At 44.1% G+C, this 22,427-nt stretch overlaps 1 protein-coding gene across 1 annotated transcript; it reads right to left on the bottom strand.

Moving 5' to 3' along the window:
• Positions 1-8,138: 8,138 nt before the first annotated feature.
• Positions 8,139-11,432, bottom strand: LOC123397249 (pentatricopeptide repeat-containing protein At4g38150). The gene is given in 3 exon segments (XM_045091893.1): positions 8,139-8,638; positions 10,449-11,293; positions 11,296-11,432. Coding segments are annotated over 2 exon segments (894 nt in total). The 5' UTR covers positions 11,351-11,432; the 3' UTR covers positions 8,139-8,638; positions 10,449-10,454.
• Between the last annotated feature and the right edge of the window lie 10,995 nt (positions 11,433-22,427).

The raw sequence follows: 22,427 nt of genomic DNA, 5'->3' as shown, positions 1-22,427 counted from the left end.
ATGCCACATGATCCCTTCCCTATGGTATAATTCAACAAGCTTTTCGCTCATCTTGATCTCCCTTTGTACATGTACCGTTCTGGTTGGGTCATCTCGCAGCTGATGTAGCTGGTGCGCAAGATCTTTTATCTCCTTCCGGACACTACCAAATGATTCCCTGCTCCAACCCATCAGGTCCTTGGAGATCTTTAAAAGTTTGTCTTGGAAATCACCCACACCATAGCGAGGCGAGATTGCATTCCAACGAGTAGATATAGCCTCCTGCCAGTTCTCATGCGATTCCCACATCACCTCATATCGAAAACTCCTGGACAGAGTGTTGTTCCCTTGCGTGTTCGCAAATTCGAGCAAGATTGGCCCATGGTCAGAGGACGCTGCTGTAAGGTGTTCCAGCGCAGCCAGCGGAAACCTAGTACACCAGCTGGGTGATGCCAACGCATGATCTAGCCATACCTGGGTGTACTATCCACCAGTGACTTTTTTCTCGAAGGTCCAGAAGCGGCCTTGGTAGCCCAAATGAATGAGCATACAAACATCCACAACATCCTGAAAAGCCTGAATCTGAGCATTACTCTAGTTCGGTACTCCTTGATGTTCTTCAGGTCGCAAAACATCATTGAAATCTCCCACGCACACCCATGAGAGAGCATTCAGAGTTTCTATTCCCTTCACCAAGTCCCACGTTTGGTGACACAACGCAGCTTGTGCCTTTCCATATAACACCGTGAGTCTCCATGGGTCCTGGCCACTCTCGTGCACCTTGGCATCAATGTGATAACACGAATCACCCAAAATCTCAATATTTCTTACATTATTCTAGAAAATACCAATCCATCCACTTCTCCCTTGACCATCAACAACATATGATCTTTCATAACCTAGAGTACTTGCTAGACCTTTTACACGTGCACCACCGATTTGGGTCTCGACTATACATAGCACCGTAGGGGCAAACTTCCTCGCGAGATCGGAAGTTCTTGAATTGCCGCTGGTTTTCCTGCTCCGCGACAATTCCAACATAAATTACTCATTGGGCACGACGGCGCCCATCACCCGGGCCCGCCAAAGAAGATTTTGCTGCGGTCTTGCTCCACTCCTTCCCTTCTGACGTAGTTCTTGCCTTCTTCGAATCTCTGATTGCTTGTGTGCTCATTGGAGAATTACCCAGCGGTACTAAAGCAAGACTGACTGCCTCGACCGAAGTAGCTGGACTAGCATTCAGAACATTGCCCGTACTTACAGTCGCCAAATGGTGCTCAGATCTCTCTTAGCGTTTCCTGGTTTGGTCCAACATATCTACATCTCCCTCCTTAGTGCTTGTCTGGGTTTGCAGAACCGTTGCAGTGTCGTCATCCGAAAACTTGCCTAGCGTGGTATTGTAGCTGTCGCTGCTGCCACCGGTTCTACCTCCTCGTCTGGCCAGGTATACTTTACATGATGACCACGGGATTCCCCTATGTAGGCCCATAGAAAGGATTTGGCTCAATAGTCCTAGGATGGCCAAAGCCTGTTCAAGGAAACCACTCTGTTGGGCCGGCATCATGAAACCCATCTGGCTGATTCATGCCAAGCAGCTCATCCTATTAATCTTTCACGTCCACACGACTAGACCATTTGGCAGTCATTAAACAAGATGTTACTACTGTGAGGTCATTCGTTCGTAATTACAATGTTAGCTTCACTGCTACGTAGTAACAACGAACAATCATAATTACAATGTTACTACTGTGAGGTCATTCGTTCGTTGCACTACCAACCTCGTCATCCCTATATAAGGCGAGGTTACATGAGAATATAGACAAGTTTTAGAAGAGACATGTGCTTCTCGATACTGATATGCTTAGCTCCCGTGGAATCAGATTGTTGGGCCTGTAAGTGCAAAGTTGCAGTATCCAGTAAGTATCTCTTCAGTGGAGAACCGAGGTATCAATTTGTGAAGTCTTGGTATGCAACCAATGATCGATATCTGCACACAAATTCGATATTGTATCCATAAATTGCAGCTTTTGTGAACAACGTATTTCTAAGATCTTTCCTAACATCTATTATCCTACCCTTCCATGCCACACGGGTCAATCAAAAATAAGGATAATTAAGTTGTGTATTTGCAAGACTAACATGCGAACACATTAACACTTTCTGAATATATACATGGAACTTCAAACGACAGTCATCCTCATTAATATCTTAGCCTGTCTCAAAACACCCATTTAAACTATAATATGTGCATAGAACTTACAATATAACCCAAACACACAAACATTATAAAAGCATGTATAGTTTATTTCTGAGTAGTTCAAAATTATTCAGACTTTAGTACAAATATGTAAAGCATAGCAAAATCGTAGCAATCATCAAAAGGCGAGCAATTGTACAAGCCCTTAGAGAAACTATAGGTTTACTATTAATATATGGTACATGATAGAAAAAAATCTTATTAATTATGTAGCGGTGTTTTTGTTTCGAATAGGCCGGGCCACCAAATTTCAAGTTTAGCATAGGGATATGCATTTCTTGTACAGTTTTTATCCGACTCTATGATTCCAGTTTTTCTTTCAAGGAATCCGATCATATGGTCCCGATATTACTATTACTAATTAATACTGAAACAACCAGATCATATGTAGGATCCCGATCCTGGAAAAGAAGTTGCTCCTGAAACCCTAGCCGCCGGCCGTTCCCCAACCCGTCCCTTCCCTTGCCGCCGTCGGAGGAAGGCCTCCGTGCACTCCTGCCTGGCTCCCGGCTGTTGACAGCAGATTCGCTAGTGGCCTTCCCCAACCTCCCGACCTGCTTCCTCCGCCACAGCAGGAGCACCGGACCCCATCTCCGCCCCTTCCCGCTTCGCCGCTGTCGTGATCAGGAGCTTCCCGTGTGATCTCGCCAGTCGGCGACAGCGGATGGCGGATCCGGGACTCCATGGCCTGGATCTGGCGGGCACTCGGCCCTGGTGGTAGGGAGCGGCAGCCGGGCGAGGCTGCACTGGTCAGCTGGGCACGAGCAGTGTCCAGGGCGCGCGATGCAGTGGCCTTGGCTGGGAGTCGTGATGGTGCGTGGCGGCCATGCTCATCGGTTGGTGGCGGTGGATATCCAGCGCAGCTCCGGGAGAAATCCTTGCTCCGGTCTTCATCGGAGTCGCGACGGCGACGCCCGCGGATGCCGCTATCTTTCTTGGAAGCGTCGTTGTGGGGGTGTGTTGTTCCCCTTCGTCGGTCGCTGCCCGCACCGCCACCTGTGCCCCCAGGTACTCATCTGTGGGCCTCTCTCCTGCGGATTCTTAGTGGTGCCAGCGTGGTTGTCGGGGCCCTACCTGCGGGTGAAGCCAGTGGAGGAGATTCGGATTGAGGGAAACCCCTTGGTTGGCCCAGACCAGCCGCGCCGAAGACGACGCTCAAGGGCGTCGTTATTCTTTTTGGAGACGTCGGTGTACATCTGCTCCTCTACTCCCCTTCCTTGCCTCTCGGGTGAAAACCCTAACTCCGGTGGGCGACGGCGGCGTCCTTGATGTCGTGACCTTCCTGAAGGCGTCGCCTTGAGGGCTGAGTGGTGGTGGGCACTGTGTGGGTTCTAAACGGTTGCTGGTGGTGGGCACTGCTTCGGGGGAACCCTAGGATCTGGTCTTCCAGATCGGACGATGACGGTACTGCGGTGCCGTTTATCTCTTGGGAGCATCGTTTGTGGAGAAGCGCTGGCAGACCGAGGCATGAGGTGGAGCGGCTTCGTCTTGCACGGAATTTCGGTGGAGCTGTCAAGTCATGCATGGCCGACAGGTGTTACGCTGAGTCATGCCTGGTTGGCAGGTGCTATGCACGACAGATCTCCCGGAGTCTTCGCATCTGGACGGATGAGCGCAGGGCGGTGGCGCCGTTGGGCGCCGTGGTGGCGTCGACGGATGATTGGACTGGCAAGGATGATGCGGATTCTCTTTCCTGAAGATGGGTCGGTGGTTCGAGGATGATGGCGGCTGGTAAAACGTGTGCGTGAGATGTGTGTTTTAGGTGTGCTGCACTGGCTGTTGTTCCCGGTGCGTTATGTGAATGGATTGGAAACAACACCGGTCTTAGATATGTGGAGTGAGAGCACTCCACACTATCGAGTTTGTAGGCGTGAGTGGTGGCTTTCGGTGGATTGATGTATCCTCTTGTTAGACCTTTGTGGAATAATTAATAAGATGGTGGCATGCATCGATTGATGCAGAGGCCGGGGGTTTAACCTCCTTTTCTAAAAAAAAAATCTTTTGTTTATCATCTTCTTACATAAATGACATCTCGAATTAAATCATTTTCTTCCTCCTTCTCCTCCTCCTCCTTCATGAACGACGCCATAGGTGTCTAGGGTTTCCTTACATCCCACCGACAGTGTCGTTGATCTGCCTTGTCTCATGTGCCCTTAGGGCTATGGTGCCCTGGGGGATCTCGACCATCTCGACCCTTGCCGACGTGAGTGCTAATCTTATATTTTTTAGATGTTCTTTTGATTTTGTTTAGCCTTTATGTCCCGCTCAGCGGCGGCGATTCCCTGATGATAGACTAAAGTTCTCCCAGCTTCTAGGGTCGTCGGAGGGCATGTGGTGATGTGCCTCCGAGGGATCTTGCGGAATTTGATCGGTGTTTGTCTTTGAGGAATCTGATTGTATCTGGTATTCGTTCATCTGTGTGCACGTGTCAATAGGTTGGATCCTTCAACATATGCTTCTCTTTATTGATTACGGTTGTTGTTCCGATGCACTGGTTATTTGAGGCCTTGGCATGACAACTTTCCGACTGTCTACTACAACAAGGTTCACCTGACTCCGACGAGGGAGGGACTATGACAGTGGCAAGCCCTCAGCTTGCTTCAATGCTTGTAGTTGCAGTTACTTGATCTACAAGAACGAATGTAATTTCTATTACGTTTTGTGTTATTTGTACTGCCATAATTGATGTTTGATGAATAGATCGAAAGTTTATCCTGCAAAATGATACCTGCAATTATTACCTAAAAGAATATGTCCGATTAACAAAAGTTAGGATGCTTTTCATAAAATTAAAGGCAAAAGGGGGGAAACTAATAAATTAGCCTGCACACTCAGCGCCCGTAGCGGCTGGTATCAGCGATTAGCATTATCACAATCGCCTGAAACAAAGTGCGTTGGTCATGTATCACCTTATCTTTGTTCCTCACTCAAAAGTTGGCCGCCATGCATAGACCCTGGCTATAGCTTCTCATCACAATCAGTGACGTGCCAATGTTTGCCTAGATCGTCCACCAGCACATTAGTTACCCCAAACATATTTTGCCAAAAGAGAGGGTGCTTTTGGAGGTACTTATATTCCCGGGTTATGAATTATGTTGTGTGGATTAGTACTCTCTGAGTTGCTTCTTGCATCATTTGGTTATCCATGCCCTTTCTGTAATCCCAAATTAATTTTGCATATCTTGGGACCCTCTGCCTTATCTCCCCTTGTTAGTGTCTTATGATGCATGCATGCATGCTTGGCCGCTTGCAGTTCAGAAATCGTTGTGATATTAAACATGAACTGGTCCCACCTGCAAACCAAGCTGAGCTATAGGAAGATAGGATAATGAGTTTTTGTGGCTGTATCCTGCTCCTCTAGTAGAACACAAGATAGGTAAAGGGTTAATTTTACTCGGATTTGCTAAGTCTTAATCAGCTGAAGCACATCGCAGTCAGTTTCTAGCACTTCTATCTGGCTACATAGAGAGCCCCCTTGTATTGAGGATCTCTTGCCTCTAGATTGTAACTCTATCATTTTAAAATAAAACTCCTTTATCCTCACAAAAAAAAAAGTCTCAACCGACGGATACGTGACGCAGGGGTCCTTTCTTTATGTTGGGTTTTCCTTTCTTTATGTTGTCTGGATGGGATCAGGCAAATGCTATACCTCGCCCTTAGCAAGCGCTAAGTGCAAGTTACCTGTTATTTACGATTTATGTTAGGAGCGCGAATTTCGAGAGAACCTTGGTTTTGTCCCGGTTTATTTTTTTTGGGTTTTCCTTATTCGTGTCTTCATTTGTATTTCTATATATTTTTTTTCATTGGTCTACTTTTCCCTATAGTTATTTTTTAATTTTTCCTTGTTTTCAACTTCTCTTTTTATTGTTCATTATATTTTTGGTTTCCTTATTTTCTTTTTAATAAAACATAGACATTGTTTTTTAATTTTCAAAAATCTTTTAAAAACAAATATCCGACAAACAAGTTTTAATACAAGATCAATATTGTTTAAAATACATTATAAACATATTTGTCATACATAGAAAATATTTTTTAATAAATGATGAACAGTCTTCATACTAGATGTCGAACCTTTTGACAACACACGATGAACAGTGTTTTTGAAATAGATGATGACCAATTTATTAATTTGCAACAGATATTTGTAAAAAGAAGATAAAAAATGTTTATCAGAAATGAATAATTTTCAAATTCACAATAAACAATTTTGAATTCACGACGAACGAACAGATTTATTATTTAGTAAAAAATAGTTTTAGAAATGTTTATATTTTGAAGAATTTGATGACCCCCCCCCCCCCCCCCCCCCGGCATGATCTGGGTACCACTATTCGGTGCCCGTTTGTTTTCGCAAACGAACGCACACTCCCCCATCACGCTGGGCCGGCACATTTACCCTCCCTTTTTCTGTTTAAACTGCAAAAAAATGACTTGGGTGCGATTGACACTTGCAACTTCCCCGTTTAGTGTTAGCTACGGCAGCCAACTATACAACTCACGTTATGTGATTTTTTATATCTTTTTCCTTCTTTTCATCCTTGTTTTATTTTATTTTTATTTTTTCCTTATTCATTGTTTATTTCCTATTTCAAAATGCATGCATATTTTTTGATCAAATTCTATTATTTTTTGAAATGCATGGAACATTTTTGTCCAATTCAGTGAACTGTTTACGAATTAATTTCTTATTTTTTCAACATTGATAAACTTTTCAAAATCCGTGAACCGTTTTCAACTCGACAAATTTTTCTATATATGTGAATTTTTTTATCAAAATCGATGATTTGTCTTCCAAAATCCAATGAACCTTTCTCAAAATTGAAGAACTTTTTTCAATTTTGTGAACATATTTCCGAATATTCATGAAACTATTTTCAAAACCGATGATCTTTCTAAAATGCGTGAATTCTTTTGTATTTACGTTTTATTTTATCAAAAATTTATACTGGGATTGAAACATGTGTCAAGTAGCGCTGTTTTCGGATAGAACACATCAAAGTGGTCGCGGTGCAGTAGTTATTATGCCAAGTCTGTCGATGTTGGCATGCGATTCCAAATCCCATGTCTAAGATATTTTTCTTTCCATTTGGCTTTTGAGAATGTTGTTGGACGCGAGCGATGCTCGGCCGGTCCACTACCACTCGCCTCCAAGCGCGAACTAGCCTAAGCGGCGCCGAGGGTCCCGAAGAGGAGCTCTCAGTTAAGGAAGCGAGGGGAATTTCCACACATGGTTCCCTTTTTTCCACCTATTTTGGAAAGGTTCTAAAACCTCTCCTAACCGAATTCTCTTTTGTCCCTCTGTTTTTATATTGGTTTCTTATTTATTTTTCATTTTCCTATTTTAAAATTGGTGATCCTTTTTTGAGATATTTTTTAAATACAGGATTTAAATTCACACGTAAATTCTTGGATTCATGCATATTAATGGATATTTCTTAATTCATGAACAATTTTTTTAATTTTTCAAACTTTTTCGAAATTCACAGATATTAGTTGAATTCACTAACATTTTCTTAAGTTTCAGAATTTTTTAAATTACCAAACATTTGAAAAATCCACACACATTATTATTAAATTCAGGAACATTTTTTGTCCGACAGCAGGTCCTAACACAGGCTCCCGCAGCCTCCTCATGTGCTATTGCCCATGCATGAGGATTCTCCTAACACGCATACATTGTTGAGCTACATGCAATTACTTTTTTTAGGGTAGCTTTTATTTTGGGGGATTTGGGGGGTTGATACATCATTAACATATGTTCTTCGGGTAGCAGCTTGGCAGTGTGTTCTCATAGCTGTTGTTTCTTCTTCAAGCAACTGTTGTTGTTATCCATACATATGTTTGCAGCCTCTAAACGTACGATGTTGGAGAAAATAACAATAATGCAAACACAAGAGGCAAATCACATGATTGAATCACAACAATAACAATAGAAGTTACTATTTTTCGAACAAACTCGGCCCTGAACTAAAGATATGCATGGCATCAAACCAACTTTAAATGCAAAGCTAACTAGATTTGACCAGTAAGGATGGAATAGAATAGGAAGACCTTTTGTTTAAATAGTCCACCTAAACTAACCAGTCAACTTGTAGGGAAATGAGCCGAGATATATAAACCATCCCTAGATAATTACCTAAAGCAACATTGTGCACCAGAGCAACTTCAGATTAGCAAATAGCTGTAGGTATGACTAGTAAGACAACGCGAACCAAACAATACACCACTTCCAAACCCCAGATAGTGAGCTTTAAGCTAGTGCTGGTGTGCGTCTATATTATTCATATTCGTAATTTTCACATTACAGCCACTGGCTTCTGCGACTTGAGAAAGGAAACGAAAATCCTTTCATTTAGACCAAATCCTTGGAAATAGATCACCTCCTTAACTCTGTCAGCCCTAAGTGCAAATTATGTTGGATATGTTACTACAAAGGCACCAATGATCTTTAAAAAAACAGTAATAGCAAAAAGAAAAGAATAAACTGTACGTTCAGCACAACCCAACTTGATTGCATTGACTTCAAAAAGCGTAACCATAAAGATCAGGATAGTGTGTGTTCTGGCCATGGTAGAAATTATATCCATGTTTTTCATAGGTTGCAGCTTTATGCTCCCTTGGTTAAAATAATGCTAGTTCAGTGCAAAAGAGAAAATCTTGCACAATGCCTATTCTGAAATCTGAATAGAAATGTTATTTTGGAAATTAATATGTGAAACATCATTGCGAGCCTATGATTTAGTAGGAATCGATTTGTAAGCCAGAGTGCTGCCTGCCTCCAGGTTCCCACACGTCTGATTCAAAATTCAAAATCCAAATAGAAGGGACCCACACACACCACCATCAGGAGTAGCCACATATGCCCCCCCCCCCCCCCCCGACGGAAAGACATCTGTAGAGGTGTGTGAAAGAAAAGAGTGCTCAGAAATGGCTCTTTTTAGTCCAAATTTTTTTTTAACACCTCAACAGATGTTTTTTCAAATAGAAATTTTGCAGGATGTTAGAACTTACGTTGATGTTCTACACACAAAATTCAGATTGCTTTTATTTTTTATACCATTTTTTCGGAATTTACTGTTCATGTGACTGCATTTGTGCTAAAGATTAGGATGGTCCAGATTTGGAAAAACTTCCATAATGTACGGTGTAAGATTGGGATGGTCCAGATCAAGTCAAGCTCGAAGAGGAAAGATTAGGGGGAGAATCGTGAGTGTACTCTTTGTTTTGGGGTAAAGCCGCATGGCTGTGTTCTCCTGGGTATACAGAGAAAAGAAACGCTAGCAAGTGCTCCCTCCGTTCCTAAATATAAGTCTTTTTAGAAATTTCATTAGGAGAGTACATACGGATGTATATAGACATATTTTAGAGTGTAGATTCATTCATTTTGCTCCGTATGTAGTCACCTAGTGAAATCTCTTAAAAGACTTACATTTAGGAACGGAGGGAGTAGTAAAATACAAGGGTCACTGAGTTACCTATGACTGAGGCTATGAAAACTATTGCCCCTTGTCAAACATTACCATAATAACAAAATTGAATAAGCATTAATTTGTTATTAAAACGTTTATCAGCATACCATCATGCTGAATACCGATCTCCGGTATATCCCTTATTTGATCATCAAGGCTGTCACTGTAGATCCTGGTTTCGATGTCACCCTTAATATATTACCACAGAGCTGAAATAAGGCTATGTTTATATGTAGAGAGGAAGGATGAAATCTTTGTATTTAAAATTTGGACTCACATACTTCTTCACCAATGGTTTTGTTCCTGTTGTCGCTGCCACAACAGTTTCAAAAAGTGTAACCATAAAGATCATGACAGTGTGTGTGCTGGTCATGATAGAAATTATATCCATGGTTATTTTATCTAGCTTTATCCATGATAGAACTGATTATAATGCATACAACACCAATCAAATGAAAAGAAAAACTACAAACACTGAAAATAAGGAGGAGCAAGCCATGCAAGACAGGATATCAATCCTGTCCTGTGCAACAGAGAACAAACAGTAGACATTTTGATTACGAGTGACAAGTTACGAACTAACAAGTGTTCATGCAACAACATCGTGCTATCATATACTTCCTCTCTCTAAAAATAAATGTCGTTGATCTGGTACAAAATTTATACTAACTTAGTATTAAATCTGCGACACTTGTTTTAGAACGGAGGGAGTATATATGAAAGAAACAGATAGTGCGTACCATTAACTATGATGGCTTCCCAAAGAGCATGTTCATGACAGCCCTGAAGACATGCCCCCGCTTGACGGTGCCGCCGCGCACTGCCTCCTCGTCCAACGTGAACCCCTTCTTCTTCATCATCTCGAGCAGCGCCTTCCCCTCTTCGACCTTGTCCATCCTGACGTGCGCCTCGAAGGCAGCAAGGCAAGTCTCGACATTGGGGCGCATCCCCCGGTCGAGCATCTCCAGCAGGTACTTGCGTGCCTCAGCGCACCGGTCGCCCGCCGCGAGCCCCTTGACAAGCACGGCCATGGTGTAAGCGTTGGGCGCGACCCCGCCGGAGAGCATGCGGTTGTAGGTGCGCACGGCGTCGCGCCAGCGGGCGGGGCCGGCGGCCGCGTAGGCCTCGAGGACGGCGGTGTGGGCGACGACGTCGGGCATGGCGCCCTTGTCCCTTATGACAGAGAAGAGGGCCAGCGCCTCGTGCGTGAGCCCGTCCTTGGACAATCCGTCGAACATCTTGATGGCATAGTCGGTGAGGCCTCCGGTGCGCATCCTGTGAAAGATCTCCTGAAGGTTGGTGGGGTCGACCGGGTCGGCCGCAGCGGGGTTCTTGCTGAAGGGTTCGTAGGGCGGCGGCGGAGCGGGGTTCTTTGCCGGGGACGTCGGTGGAGGCTCGGCGGGGCTCTCGTCGTCGTCGGACCAGTCGAAGGAGACGGGGCTGTTGGTGTTGGGGCTGCGGTTGGGCGGTGGAGAAGCGGTGGAGGAGAGGAGGCGGCCGGCACTGGACAGGGCGGCGGAGGAGGTGGGACGGAGTAGGCGGCGGACGGCGGCGACGGCCATGGGGAGGGAGTGGCGGAGCTCCTTGGGTTGCAGTTGCACACACGGAATGAGACGACCGATCCTTGAGTCATATCGGACATGTCGTAGACCGTCGGATGACGAGCACGATGGCCATCAGATCTGGTATTACAGCCACCACGCTCGGATAACAAGGTATGTGATGAATGTCATGGCTCGCCAGGCGCTCGGCCGTCTAACATCGGTCTTAAAACGCAGGGCACATGAAAAGCTTGATGCGCATAGGGGCCTCGGATTTCTGAACGTTGGCCCGAGCAAAATAGAAAATCAAATTAAAATTGAATATCTCGGTTAAATGGAAGAGCTTTAAAACTAAGAAACATAGCGCGTTAAAATAATTAAACAGGCTCCCAAAAAAAAAGAATTAAATAGGAGAGCTTCATGAGAAATTGTTGACCCGTCAAAATCGACTGACCTAACTCAAAATTAAAGACCTAAATTAATTATGAGGCCTTAAAAATCAGGAAGCATAGTGGATACTAGAAGGATTGAACGCGCTTTGCTGCGTGGTTGGTGTTTTTGATTTTCATAATTTTTATACTTCGTCTATCTTAAAGTATATGTTGTACTCCCTTCGTTTTAAAATTATTGTCTCGGATTTATCTAGATATGAATGTATCTAGTCACATTTTAGTATATAGATGCATTTATATCTAGAAAAATTTAAGACAAGAATTTTGAAACGAAGGGAGTATTAGTTTTTTAAAAAGTCAACCCTCTTTGAATTTGACCATGTTTTTATAGAAATATATCAGTATGCATAATATCAAGTCAGATTCTTAGATTTATCATGAAATGAATTTTTATATTATTATTTAGTATTGTGGATGTCCACAAACGAACAACCATCTAACCGCGAGTCTGAACTCCCACGATTAGTGCATCACAATACTAAGAAAAATATTATAGGTAGGAGCCTATTAGTAGCGCTGGAAAGTAGAAAGCGATGCTGCTATTTAGCAGTAGCGCTGGGCACAACGCAGCGCTACTGCTAATGTCCTTAACAGTAGCGCTGGCCTTATATTCTGTGCTACTGATAAACGGGGACCAAGGAGACCACCCGCAGTAGCTATAGTAGCAGCGTCGTTCCTAAACCTTCGCTACTACTAAGGTCAATATCAGTAGCGCTGCGTAGCATCCAGCGCTACTGCTAAAAGCGGCCTAACGACGTAACCGCAGTAGCTGTAGTAGCGGCGCCGGCGTGGTAAAAGCGCTACTCCTAAGTACAATAGCAGTAGCGCTCCTCCGGAACCACCGCTACTACTATGTTGAGTTAACACCCCGCGCCATGCCTAAAAAATTCCTAACTCTCCCCCACTCCCCCACCCCCTCTCTCCTCGAGCTCAAGCCGTCGCCGCCTCCCTCGCCGTCGTCGTCGTCGTCGTTGCCGTCGCCTCCCTCATAGCTGCCTCCCTCGCCGTCGCCACCGCGCCCACTACTAGGAAAAACCTTATATGCATGAGCCTATTAGTAGCGCTGGATTGTAGAAAGCGCTGCTGCTATTTAGCAGCAGTGCTGGAAACAACGCAGCGCTACTAATAATGTCCTTAGCAGTAGCGCAGGCCTCATAATCTGCGCTACTGATAAACATGGACCAATGAGGCCATCCATAGTAGCTACAGTAGAAGCGCCGTTCCTAAACCTGCGCTACTGCTAAGGTCAATATCAGTAGCGCTGCATAGCATCCAGCGCTACTGCTAAAAGGGGCCCAACGACGTAACCGCACTAGCTGTAGTAGCAGCGCCGGCGTGGTAAAAGCGGTACTGCTAAGTACAATAGCAGTAGCGCTTCCATAAACCCACCGCTAGTGCTATGTTGAGTTAACACCCGTCGTGCCTAAAAATTTTCTAACTCCCCCCAATCCCCCACCCCCTCTCTCCTCGATCTCAAGCCGTCGCCGCCTCCCTCATAGCCGCCTCCCTCGCCGTCGCCACCGCCCCCACTACTAGGAAAAACCTTATATGCATGAGCCTATTAGTAGCGCTGGATTGTAGAAAGCGCTGCTGCTATTTAGCAGTAGCGCTGGAAACAACGCAGCGCTACTGATAATGTCCTTAGCAGTAGCGCAGCCCTCATAATCTGCGCTACTGACAAACAGGGACCAACGAGGCCACCCGCAGTAGCTACAGTAGCAGCGTCGTTCCTAAACCTACGCTACTGCTAAGGTCAATATCAGTAGCGCTGTGTAGCATCCAGCACTACTGCTAAAAGGGGCCCAACGATGTAACTGCACTAGCTGTAGTAGCAGCGCCGACGTGGTAAAAGCGCTACTGCTAAGTACAATAGCAATAGCGCTCCCATAAACCCACCGCTACTGCTATGTTGAGTTAACACCCGGCGTGCCTAAAAATTTACTAACTCCCCCCACTCCCCCACCCCCCCTCTCTCCTCGATCTCAAGCCGTCGCCGCCTCCCTCGCCGTCGTTGTCATCGCGTCCCCCGCCGTCGCCACCGCCCGCCTCCCCTCCCGCACTGGTAAGCCCCCTTCCCCTCTCCCGCTCTGGTAAGCTCCCCACCCCCCCCCTCCAGGCGCCGCCGCCCCTCTGACAGTCCGATGCCGACGTTCCAGAAGATTCCCTTTCCTTTTCGTTTTCGTCGTGTGTCTATTTTCTTTTGTCGCATCATCATCGCATCATCTGCATTGCATCGGCATCTCCGTTGCCGCCAGTTTTCAAACTTGCCGACCAGGCCGAGGCCAGATCCCATCGCCCTCCTGCCCAAGAGCCCCCCAAGGTGAGCCACTCCCTCACCCCCAGCGCTCCTTAGCTGTTTTGCACCCAGCTCAGCCCAATAGGTTTTTTTTATTTAGTTTTCGAATTAGTGTATTCAGGATATATAGTAATATTAAAACGACCGTAGTTTCTATTCCGCAAGTCGGATCGAGGCGTATTGTATATGGTTTTGGTGTAGAATTTCGCGTAGAATCCGATTTTACAACTTGCATAATTATTTGAGGTGGTTTGCCGTGCCAAATGCATAGATGTACGTGCTGTCCCAATAGGATATAGTCCGTATTATTTTCTCGTGCGTGCCCGGATTGCTCGAATGCCTTAGATAAATGCCCATGCTTTAGGAACCATTTTCCCATGTATTTTAGAGTAGACGTTGGTATTTTTGCGTGTAGGGGTTTGCCGCTAGTGGCGTAGCTAGCTCGGTGAGCCAGGGTGGTCCAATACTAAAAATTTCATGTAATTGTATGCATTATAAAAATATATATCTTTTTTTTTTACCATATATTGGCTATGGTGGAATTTCAGGGTGGTCCATGGACCACCCTGTCCACCCCCTGTCCACGCCACTGTTTGCCGCTAGTTTATTTTCCGTACTTAGGTTATTTTCTTGCATTTACGTGTGGTATTATTTTAGTTGTGCAACCCCACATATTTTATATGTTTTCGGGGTAGAAAAATCCATATGATTTTTCTGTGTACTTAGTTTTAGCTTTTGAGCAAGTTAGTTCGCGCGATATTTTGCTATGTTGCCCTCTTGTCCATTTCGTAGGATTTATTCCGTGCGTGCTATGATCAAGTTGTCAACTAGGGAGTTGTTCTTTGATGTTTAGTCTAGCCCCTGGTATTTTTGGTTGCAATAGAAATGCATGTTTAGGTGTGGTTTGCTTGCTCTCAAGTTGCTAGAATAGTGCTGATTTGGAGGTGCTGAAATATTTCTAAGTCTGGAATCTGTTATATTTTGTTGATGTCTTGTCTTGCTTCTATCTTGTGATCTGTAGCTCTTTTGAGGTTGGTCCAATGGAATTAGTTGTAGACCTTGTGTTTCTCTAGCATGCTATGGATTTTCATGCCATTTGGAGTCCTGTAGCTATTGGTTTTGCTGCTGTCAATATGCCTTCAGATCGAAAACTGCACTTTCATGAAGTGTAATTTTCACTAAATCTGAAACTGTGTGTGAGAAGCCATTTTTGTGAGTTCTTTCCTAGTGATCCATGATGCCATGCTAGTTGTTGTTAGTTGTTTGTTGTAGTGCTTCTTTCCCTCTATCGTGTCATGCCTTGGTTGATTATATTTGAGTTGTGTAGCTCGTAGTTGTGGGGTGTAGAAAATGCTATGTGGCTGATTTTGGCAGATTGTAGTGATTTCTTATTTAGCTCGTAGTTTTTGATCCGTAGCTCCGATTCGATCGTGTTCTATATGAAACTTGCTTAGAATCTCGTGTAGTTTCATTTTCTCTTGCTGGTTGTATGTTTTGAAGTGCTCGTGACCGTCGTTGCAGACATATTGCATCCATGCCATCATATCTTGCAGTGCTTGTATCTTTTGATCCGTAGCTCCGTTGGAGATGTTCTCTATGTGTAAATTGCTTGTAACGACGCGTAGAATCACGTGAACCTATTTGTTTGGCTGTTTAACAACTAATTAAATGTGTTAGTTCAGATCTGGACAGAATTGTAAATTAACATGTGAGGTCGTCTCGGAGATGCTATATGTCATTTCCGACCTCATTTAAAATGCCTAGATAGGTAGTTTAATTACGCTTCACCTCTTGCCATATTTAACCACATTTAATATTTCCGTGTATCTAATCAGGATAGAACTAAATAAATAAACGTGAAGTTTCGGCAATATGCAATTCGTTGCATATTGAACTTCACTTAATGTGTAGTGTTTGTTTGTGTGAATTGTCATGACCGTGACGTGAATTTATTCAGCTGCTCATGCATCATATGTGTTGTGCATCGTGTGGTGAATATCATGTGATGATGCTTGTTTCCGGTTTCCTTCGTCTCGATAGAGTTCCGCAAGCGTGACGGAAAGTGAGGACCTGTTCGACTACGTCGGTTCGTCTGCTTCACGGAGGCATTCTTCTTCCAAGCGAGATCTCAGGCAAGATGACCATTTCCCCACATACCATTACTATCATTGCCATGCTAGTTTTATCGCTTCTAATGTTATGTCTCGTTGCCTACCACATGTTAAATATCAGCCTCTCAACAATGCCATGTTAACCTTCAACCTGTTCGACCTAGCAAACCACTGATTGGCTATGTTACTGCTTGCTTAACCCTGTGTTAGCGTTGCTATATGCAGGTGCAGTTGCTTCCATGTGATAACATGGGTCCCTTGTCTTATCACCATATTTAAATGCTATTTAAATTAATGCACCTGTATACTTGGTAAAAGGTGGAAGGCTCGGCCATTCTAGCCTGGTGTTTTGTTCCACCTTTGCCCCCTTAGTTTTGGCTACCGGTGTTATGTTCCATAATTGAGCGCTCCTAACACGATCGGGGTTTCTATGGGGACCCCCTTGATAATTCGTTTTAGATTAAAGCTGGTCTGGCAAGGCCCAACTTTGGTACTACATTTGCCTAATCACCTAATAAAATTGCATAGGGACTTTCCGGACCCCGAGGATAATTTAATCAACCCCCGGGCCAGTGCTCCTCATGAGTGTTGGTCCAAAACAGAGCAGCTTATTAACGCTACCTGGGGCAACTCGGCGTTTGGCGTGGTAACCATCGCGCATCCGTCGTGTCCTAAGAACAAGATACGCGGCTCCTATCGGGATCGTCGACACGTCGGGCAGCCTTGCTGGATTAGTTTTACCTTTGATGAAATATCTTGTGCATCGGGATTCCAGTGATGCTTTGGGTAATCTCAGAGTTGAGGTTTTCCACTAGAGAATCCGACGAGATCGCGAGCTTCGTGATTGAGGATTTCTATGCGGCTTGTGGTAATTTGTGATGGACTAGTTGGAGCACCCCTGCAGGATTAAATCTTTTTGGAAAGCCGTGCCCGCGGTTATGTGGCAACGTGGAAGCTTTGTTTAACACTGGTTCAAGATAACTTGAAGTTAACTTAATTAAAATATGCCAACTGTGTGCGTAACCGTGACTGTCTCTTTCGTGAGTTCCTTCTCCGATCGAGGACACGGTGGTGTTATGTCTGACGTAGGTAGGTGTTCAGGATCATTCATTTGATCACCAGTAGTCACGTCCTCTATGCGTAGATCTTCCCCCTCTTATTTCTTGTACTCGTAAGTTTAGCCACCAAATATATGCTTAGCCGCTGTTGCAACCTCACCACTTAACCTTGCCTCACCCATTAAGCTTGGCTAGTCTTGATACCTTTGGAAATGAGATTGCTGAGTCCCCCGTGGCTCACAGATTACTACAACACGAGTTGCAGGTACAGGTAAAGGTTACTTGACGCGAGCCCGTTGATTGTTTATTTGGAGTTGCTTCTTCTTCTTCTTCTTCATCGATCTAGGATGGGTTCCAGGCCGGCAGCCTGGGATAGCAAGGATGGACGTCGTTCTTCTTTTCTCGTTTGTTTTCGTCCGTAGTCGGACCCTGCTCTTATTCATGATGTTTATGTATTGTACTGATGTGACTCTGATGTAGCTTGTGGCGAGTGTAAGCCAATTCTATATATCTCTTCTTTTCAGTACATGTACTTGTAACGATATCCATTCTTGCGACACGACGATATGCGCTTCTATCCCTAATGAGGCCCTCATGCCAAATTGAGGATAGGGTCGCATCTTGGGCGTGACGGCCCTCCTCCCCTCCCCCTCTAGGCACCCCAAAACTACTGCCATTTTGATTTTAGGGTCGTCGGTTCAAGATGTCATCTTGAGATGCATGTTAATAAGAAAATCAAGATATGTTTGTTGAAGATCTTTTGATGGGCTAACTAGAAAGAAGGAAAAAAAACCTGTTTGTAAATTTCATGTAAGTAGGCACATTAGGTTTGAATTAAACAATCAATGGTTTCAAACAACTTATTTAAACTTTGGAGAGGAAAAAGGACACATACATATTTCACCAACCTACATATATCATCCTTTTGTTGGTGTTAATGCATTAAAATATCATTCATTTGGAGACGAAAAAGGGCACATGCATGTTAATGCACATTAGGTGTTAATGCTACAAATATCATTCCTTTGGAGAGGAATTAGACAACCAATGGTTTCTCCCTTTTGCTTGCTAAGTTGTGCTAAGTTTTGCCGGAATGTCCGAGTGTCCTATGTTTTGCCGGAATGTTGATTCATTTCCGTTCCGGCAAATTTCAGGCACTCCATATGTCCACTATTTAGCAAAGGTGATGACGAAAATTTCCGTGAATTTCGTCATGACTAGTGCTAGAAACTAGGACATATGGAGTGCTTGGGAATTGCCGAAAAGGGTAATGAATCAACATTCCCGCAAAACATAGGTCCTTTTTTATTATTCATGCTTCTGTTTATATATAGATGTTCAATTCTTTCGATATAGTGTCACGGTTGTTGTTTACACATTTACCATATTAAAACAGGAAATGTTTGAGGATGAATATTGGGAGTGTGAATATTGCGGCGACTGTCGGGGTATGTGCAACACGCCTCACCTGCGAGACGATAGGTTCTTTAGCATGAAGCTTGACGAGAATGGAGATATGTTCTTCCCTTGCCATGGAAGAAGATATGTATTGATGATGCTCGGTTTCGAAGACCACGAGAGAATTGCGACGAGGAGCGCTAACCTGAGGACTATACATGGTCATACATTTGTTATCAAAGTATTTAATTCAGTTTTTCAAACAGAATTTGGGTGTCCAAAATGGGAAGATCTTTGCAAGGCATATGGATTTTAGGAGGGTATGGAAATAACCTTCGATCTTCGTCCTCAAGATAATATGCGAGGCAACATCGATGGATGGTTGTCGATATGCTTCCTGTTTTACCTCCATGTGAGTTCCTCAACCATATTTGTCAAGTAATTTGAATTCTATATTTAGAAATAGTTGGTGTTTATTCATATACTAAATTTGTTAAATTGTAATTTACAGCATATTTTATTTCTTCGAGTGAATTACGGAAATTAATTGACATGACACACTACACGTGTGGATCACATCTAACTTGGGAGGAGAAGGATGTTCTTCTCTACTTTCTTGTTGGTGTTCTGGTTTCTAGGGATACCTTCCCATATAATTTTGGAATTGGCCAAAATTATACATTTTACATGCCACTAGTGCATAGGTTGAGGCCAGATGACATTCGCCGAAATATCTTGGTAAGAGTTTCCTAATTAAGTATGCTCTACTATTGCATAAATGGTGTTGATTACATTGCTAACTAGGTTATTATTATGTTCTTCAACAGCAACTGCCACATGATGTAGTGCCTCTGTCGATGCACCCAGAAGGTCAAATGAAAACTAAAAGGCCGCTGAGGGCTGAGTTCAATGCTCCATACTCTAGTAACCTCAAATCAAAATATAAAAGGCTCCAAATTGAAGCATGGAGAGAAATAAAGAAGGAGCGCAAGCCACAAGTTGGAGACCGTTGGATCTCTGTGCTTCATCATGGAGACATAGATGTTAGTCTGTTTTATGATATTATACCTAAGAGCAAGGACTAGGTATTATGAGAGACAAGTTATTCTGGTTTATATTAACTTGACATGATCGATTAGGTCATATGATGACTATGATGATGTTTTTCTGTTTTACTTTATGTGGATCATATGATAACTTGGTATATGATTAAGATGATGATGAGTTGTTAGATGAGTACGTAAGATGATGATGAGTTATATGACATGATACTCCCTCCGTCCCAAAATTTTTCTCTTAGCTTTGTCTAGAAATGGATGTATCTAAAGACAAGAATTTTGGGACAGAGGGAGTACTTTATGTGTATGATGTGATGCAAATTATGCATGTTTATTATGATATGATGAAGCCACTCTATAGAGCATGAACAAATACGTAGGGGGGACATAAATACGATGTGAATTAAATATTAAAAGCAGGAATATTAGCAGTAGTGCTGGAATATTAGAAGTAGCGCTCTACTTATAGCAGCGCTACTTCTAACGTAGATACCAGTAGCGCTTTCAATCTAGCGCTACTTATGAGAGTTAGTTATAGCGTGTTAGCAGTAGCGCTGGCCCCAACGCTACTACTAAGGGTAAAACCAGCGCTACTACTAGGGTTTCCCCTAGTAGTGCCCCCTCCCCTCCCGCTCTGGTAAGCCCCCTTCCCCTCTCCCGCTCCGGTAAGCATGGAAATTTCAGATTCATTTAGATATGTTTTCCATTATGTGGGAGGTGAAGTAACAAAACCAGGGGAATAGGATGGTGGAAGGTGATGCGAAAAAACTGAGACACCATAGATGATGGTTGAAGGAGGGACAAAAAATAGACAAAGGTGGGAGGAGAGACAAAAGAACCATGGAACACTATCTACCAAGTCCCCAATTAGGAGTAGAGATTTTTGTTTGTCATGATTTAGATGTTAATTTCTTTAAAATATGTTATTTGTTTCCTAAAATAAATTGCACTAATGAGATGGGTCAGTTGATTTGGATAAGTTAGGTAAGTTAGATTAAAACCTATTATTTGTTTCTTGAAAATCTGTTATTTTTTTTCCTAAAACAAATGGCACTAATAAGAGGGATCGATTGATTTGGATAACTTTAGAAAGTTAGATCCCTGATTTGTTATATGTTAGGAAAGCCCTGGTTGGTAATAAAGTCAGGCTTCTTCCGGTGATCTTCCTCACCTTTGAAATGGTTTCCTTCTTTTCTTAAGGGATGTTTGATTGGAAGTATTCGACTATGTCCCAGGTACACATTCCTTTTTACATTTATTCAAATATTTACTTTCGATATCATCTAAATTTTTTGTGCATGCGTGCTATCCCTTGTTTGTTTGTCCTGAAAGGGTACTAAGAGCACGCCAATCATTGATGTTTGCAAACAACAACGATCGTAGGTCCAATTCCTGCCGTTTGTGCTCATCCCACACACATACACCTTTTTTATCTGACTGTTGTAAAAGTTCTTCAACGAATGTCCTTAGGTACACATAAATGTTCTTTCTGGGTTGCTTGGGGCCTTCGATGAGCACTGGAATCGTAATGAACTTCCGCTTCATGCACAACCAAGGAGGAAGGTTATAGTTGCATGGAGTCACATGCCAGGTCCTATGATTGCTGTTGTGCTCCCCAAAATGATTAATGCCATGTGCACGTAAACCAAACCATATGTTCCTTGCGTCATCTACACACTCCCCCACTTTCTCTGGATTTTCCTCCACTACGACCCATCAGTGGGTACTCTCAACTTCTCGTCTTTCTTACGGTCCTCTTTGTGCCATCGCATCAACTTGGCATGCACTTTGTTTTGGAACAACCGTTTTAACCGTGGTATTATAGGAGCATACCACATCACCTGTTGGGGAACGTCGCATGGGAAACAAAAATTTTCCTACGCGCACGAAGACCTATCATGGTGATGTCCATCTACGAGAGGGGATGAGTGATCTACGTACCCTTGTAGATCGTACAGAAGAAGCGTTAGAGAACGTGGTTGATGTAGTGGAACGTCCTCACGTCCCTCGATCCGCCCCGCGAACAATCCCGCGATCAGTCCCACGATCTAGTACCGAACGGACGGCACCTCCGCGTTCAGCACACGTACAGCTCGACGATGATCTCGGCCTTCTTGATCCAGCAAGAGAGACGGAGAGGTAGAAGAGTTCTCCAGCAGCGTGACGGCGCTCCGGAGGTTGGTGATGACCTTGTCTCAGCAGGGCTCCGCCCGAGCTCCGCAGAAACGCGATCTAGAGGAAAAACTATGGAGGTATGTGGTCGGGCAGCCGTGAGAAAATCGTCTCAAATCTGCCCTAAAAGCTCCATATATATATAGGAGGAGGGAGGGGGACCTTGCCTTGGGGTCCAAGGGACCCTCAAGGGGTCGGCCGAGCCAAGGGGGGGAGGACTCCCCCCCCAAACCGAGTTGGACTTGGTTTGGTGGGAGGAGTCCCCCTCCCTTCCCACTTCCTCCCTCTTTTTTTTCTTTTCCTTTGATTTACTTCTATTGGTGCATAGGCCCCCTTGGGGCTGTCCCACCAGCCCACTAAGGGCTGGTGTGTCTCCCCAAAGCCTATGGGCTTCCCCGGGGTGGGTTGCCCCCCCCGGTGAACTTCCGGAACCCATTCGTCATTCCCGGTACATTCCCGGTAACTCCGAAAACCTTCCGGTAATCAAATGAGGTCATCCTATATATCAATCTTCGTTTCCGGACCATTCCGGAAACCCTCGTGACGTCTGTGATCTCATCCGGGACTCCGAACAACATTCGTTAACCAACCATATAACTCAAATACGCATAAAACAACGTCGAACCTTAAGTG

The sequence above is a fragment of the Hordeum vulgare genome, chromosome 1H (genome assembly GCF_904849725.1).
Source record: "Hordeum vulgare subsp. vulgare chromosome 1H, MorexV3_pseudomolecules_assembly, whole genome shotgun sequence".
Taxonomy (NCBI): domain Eukaryota; kingdom Viridiplantae; phylum Streptophyta; class Magnoliopsida; order Poales; family Poaceae; genus Hordeum; species Hordeum vulgare.
Note: the sequence above shows the minus strand (reverse complement) of the source record. Positions and strands in the feature narration are given on the sequence as shown.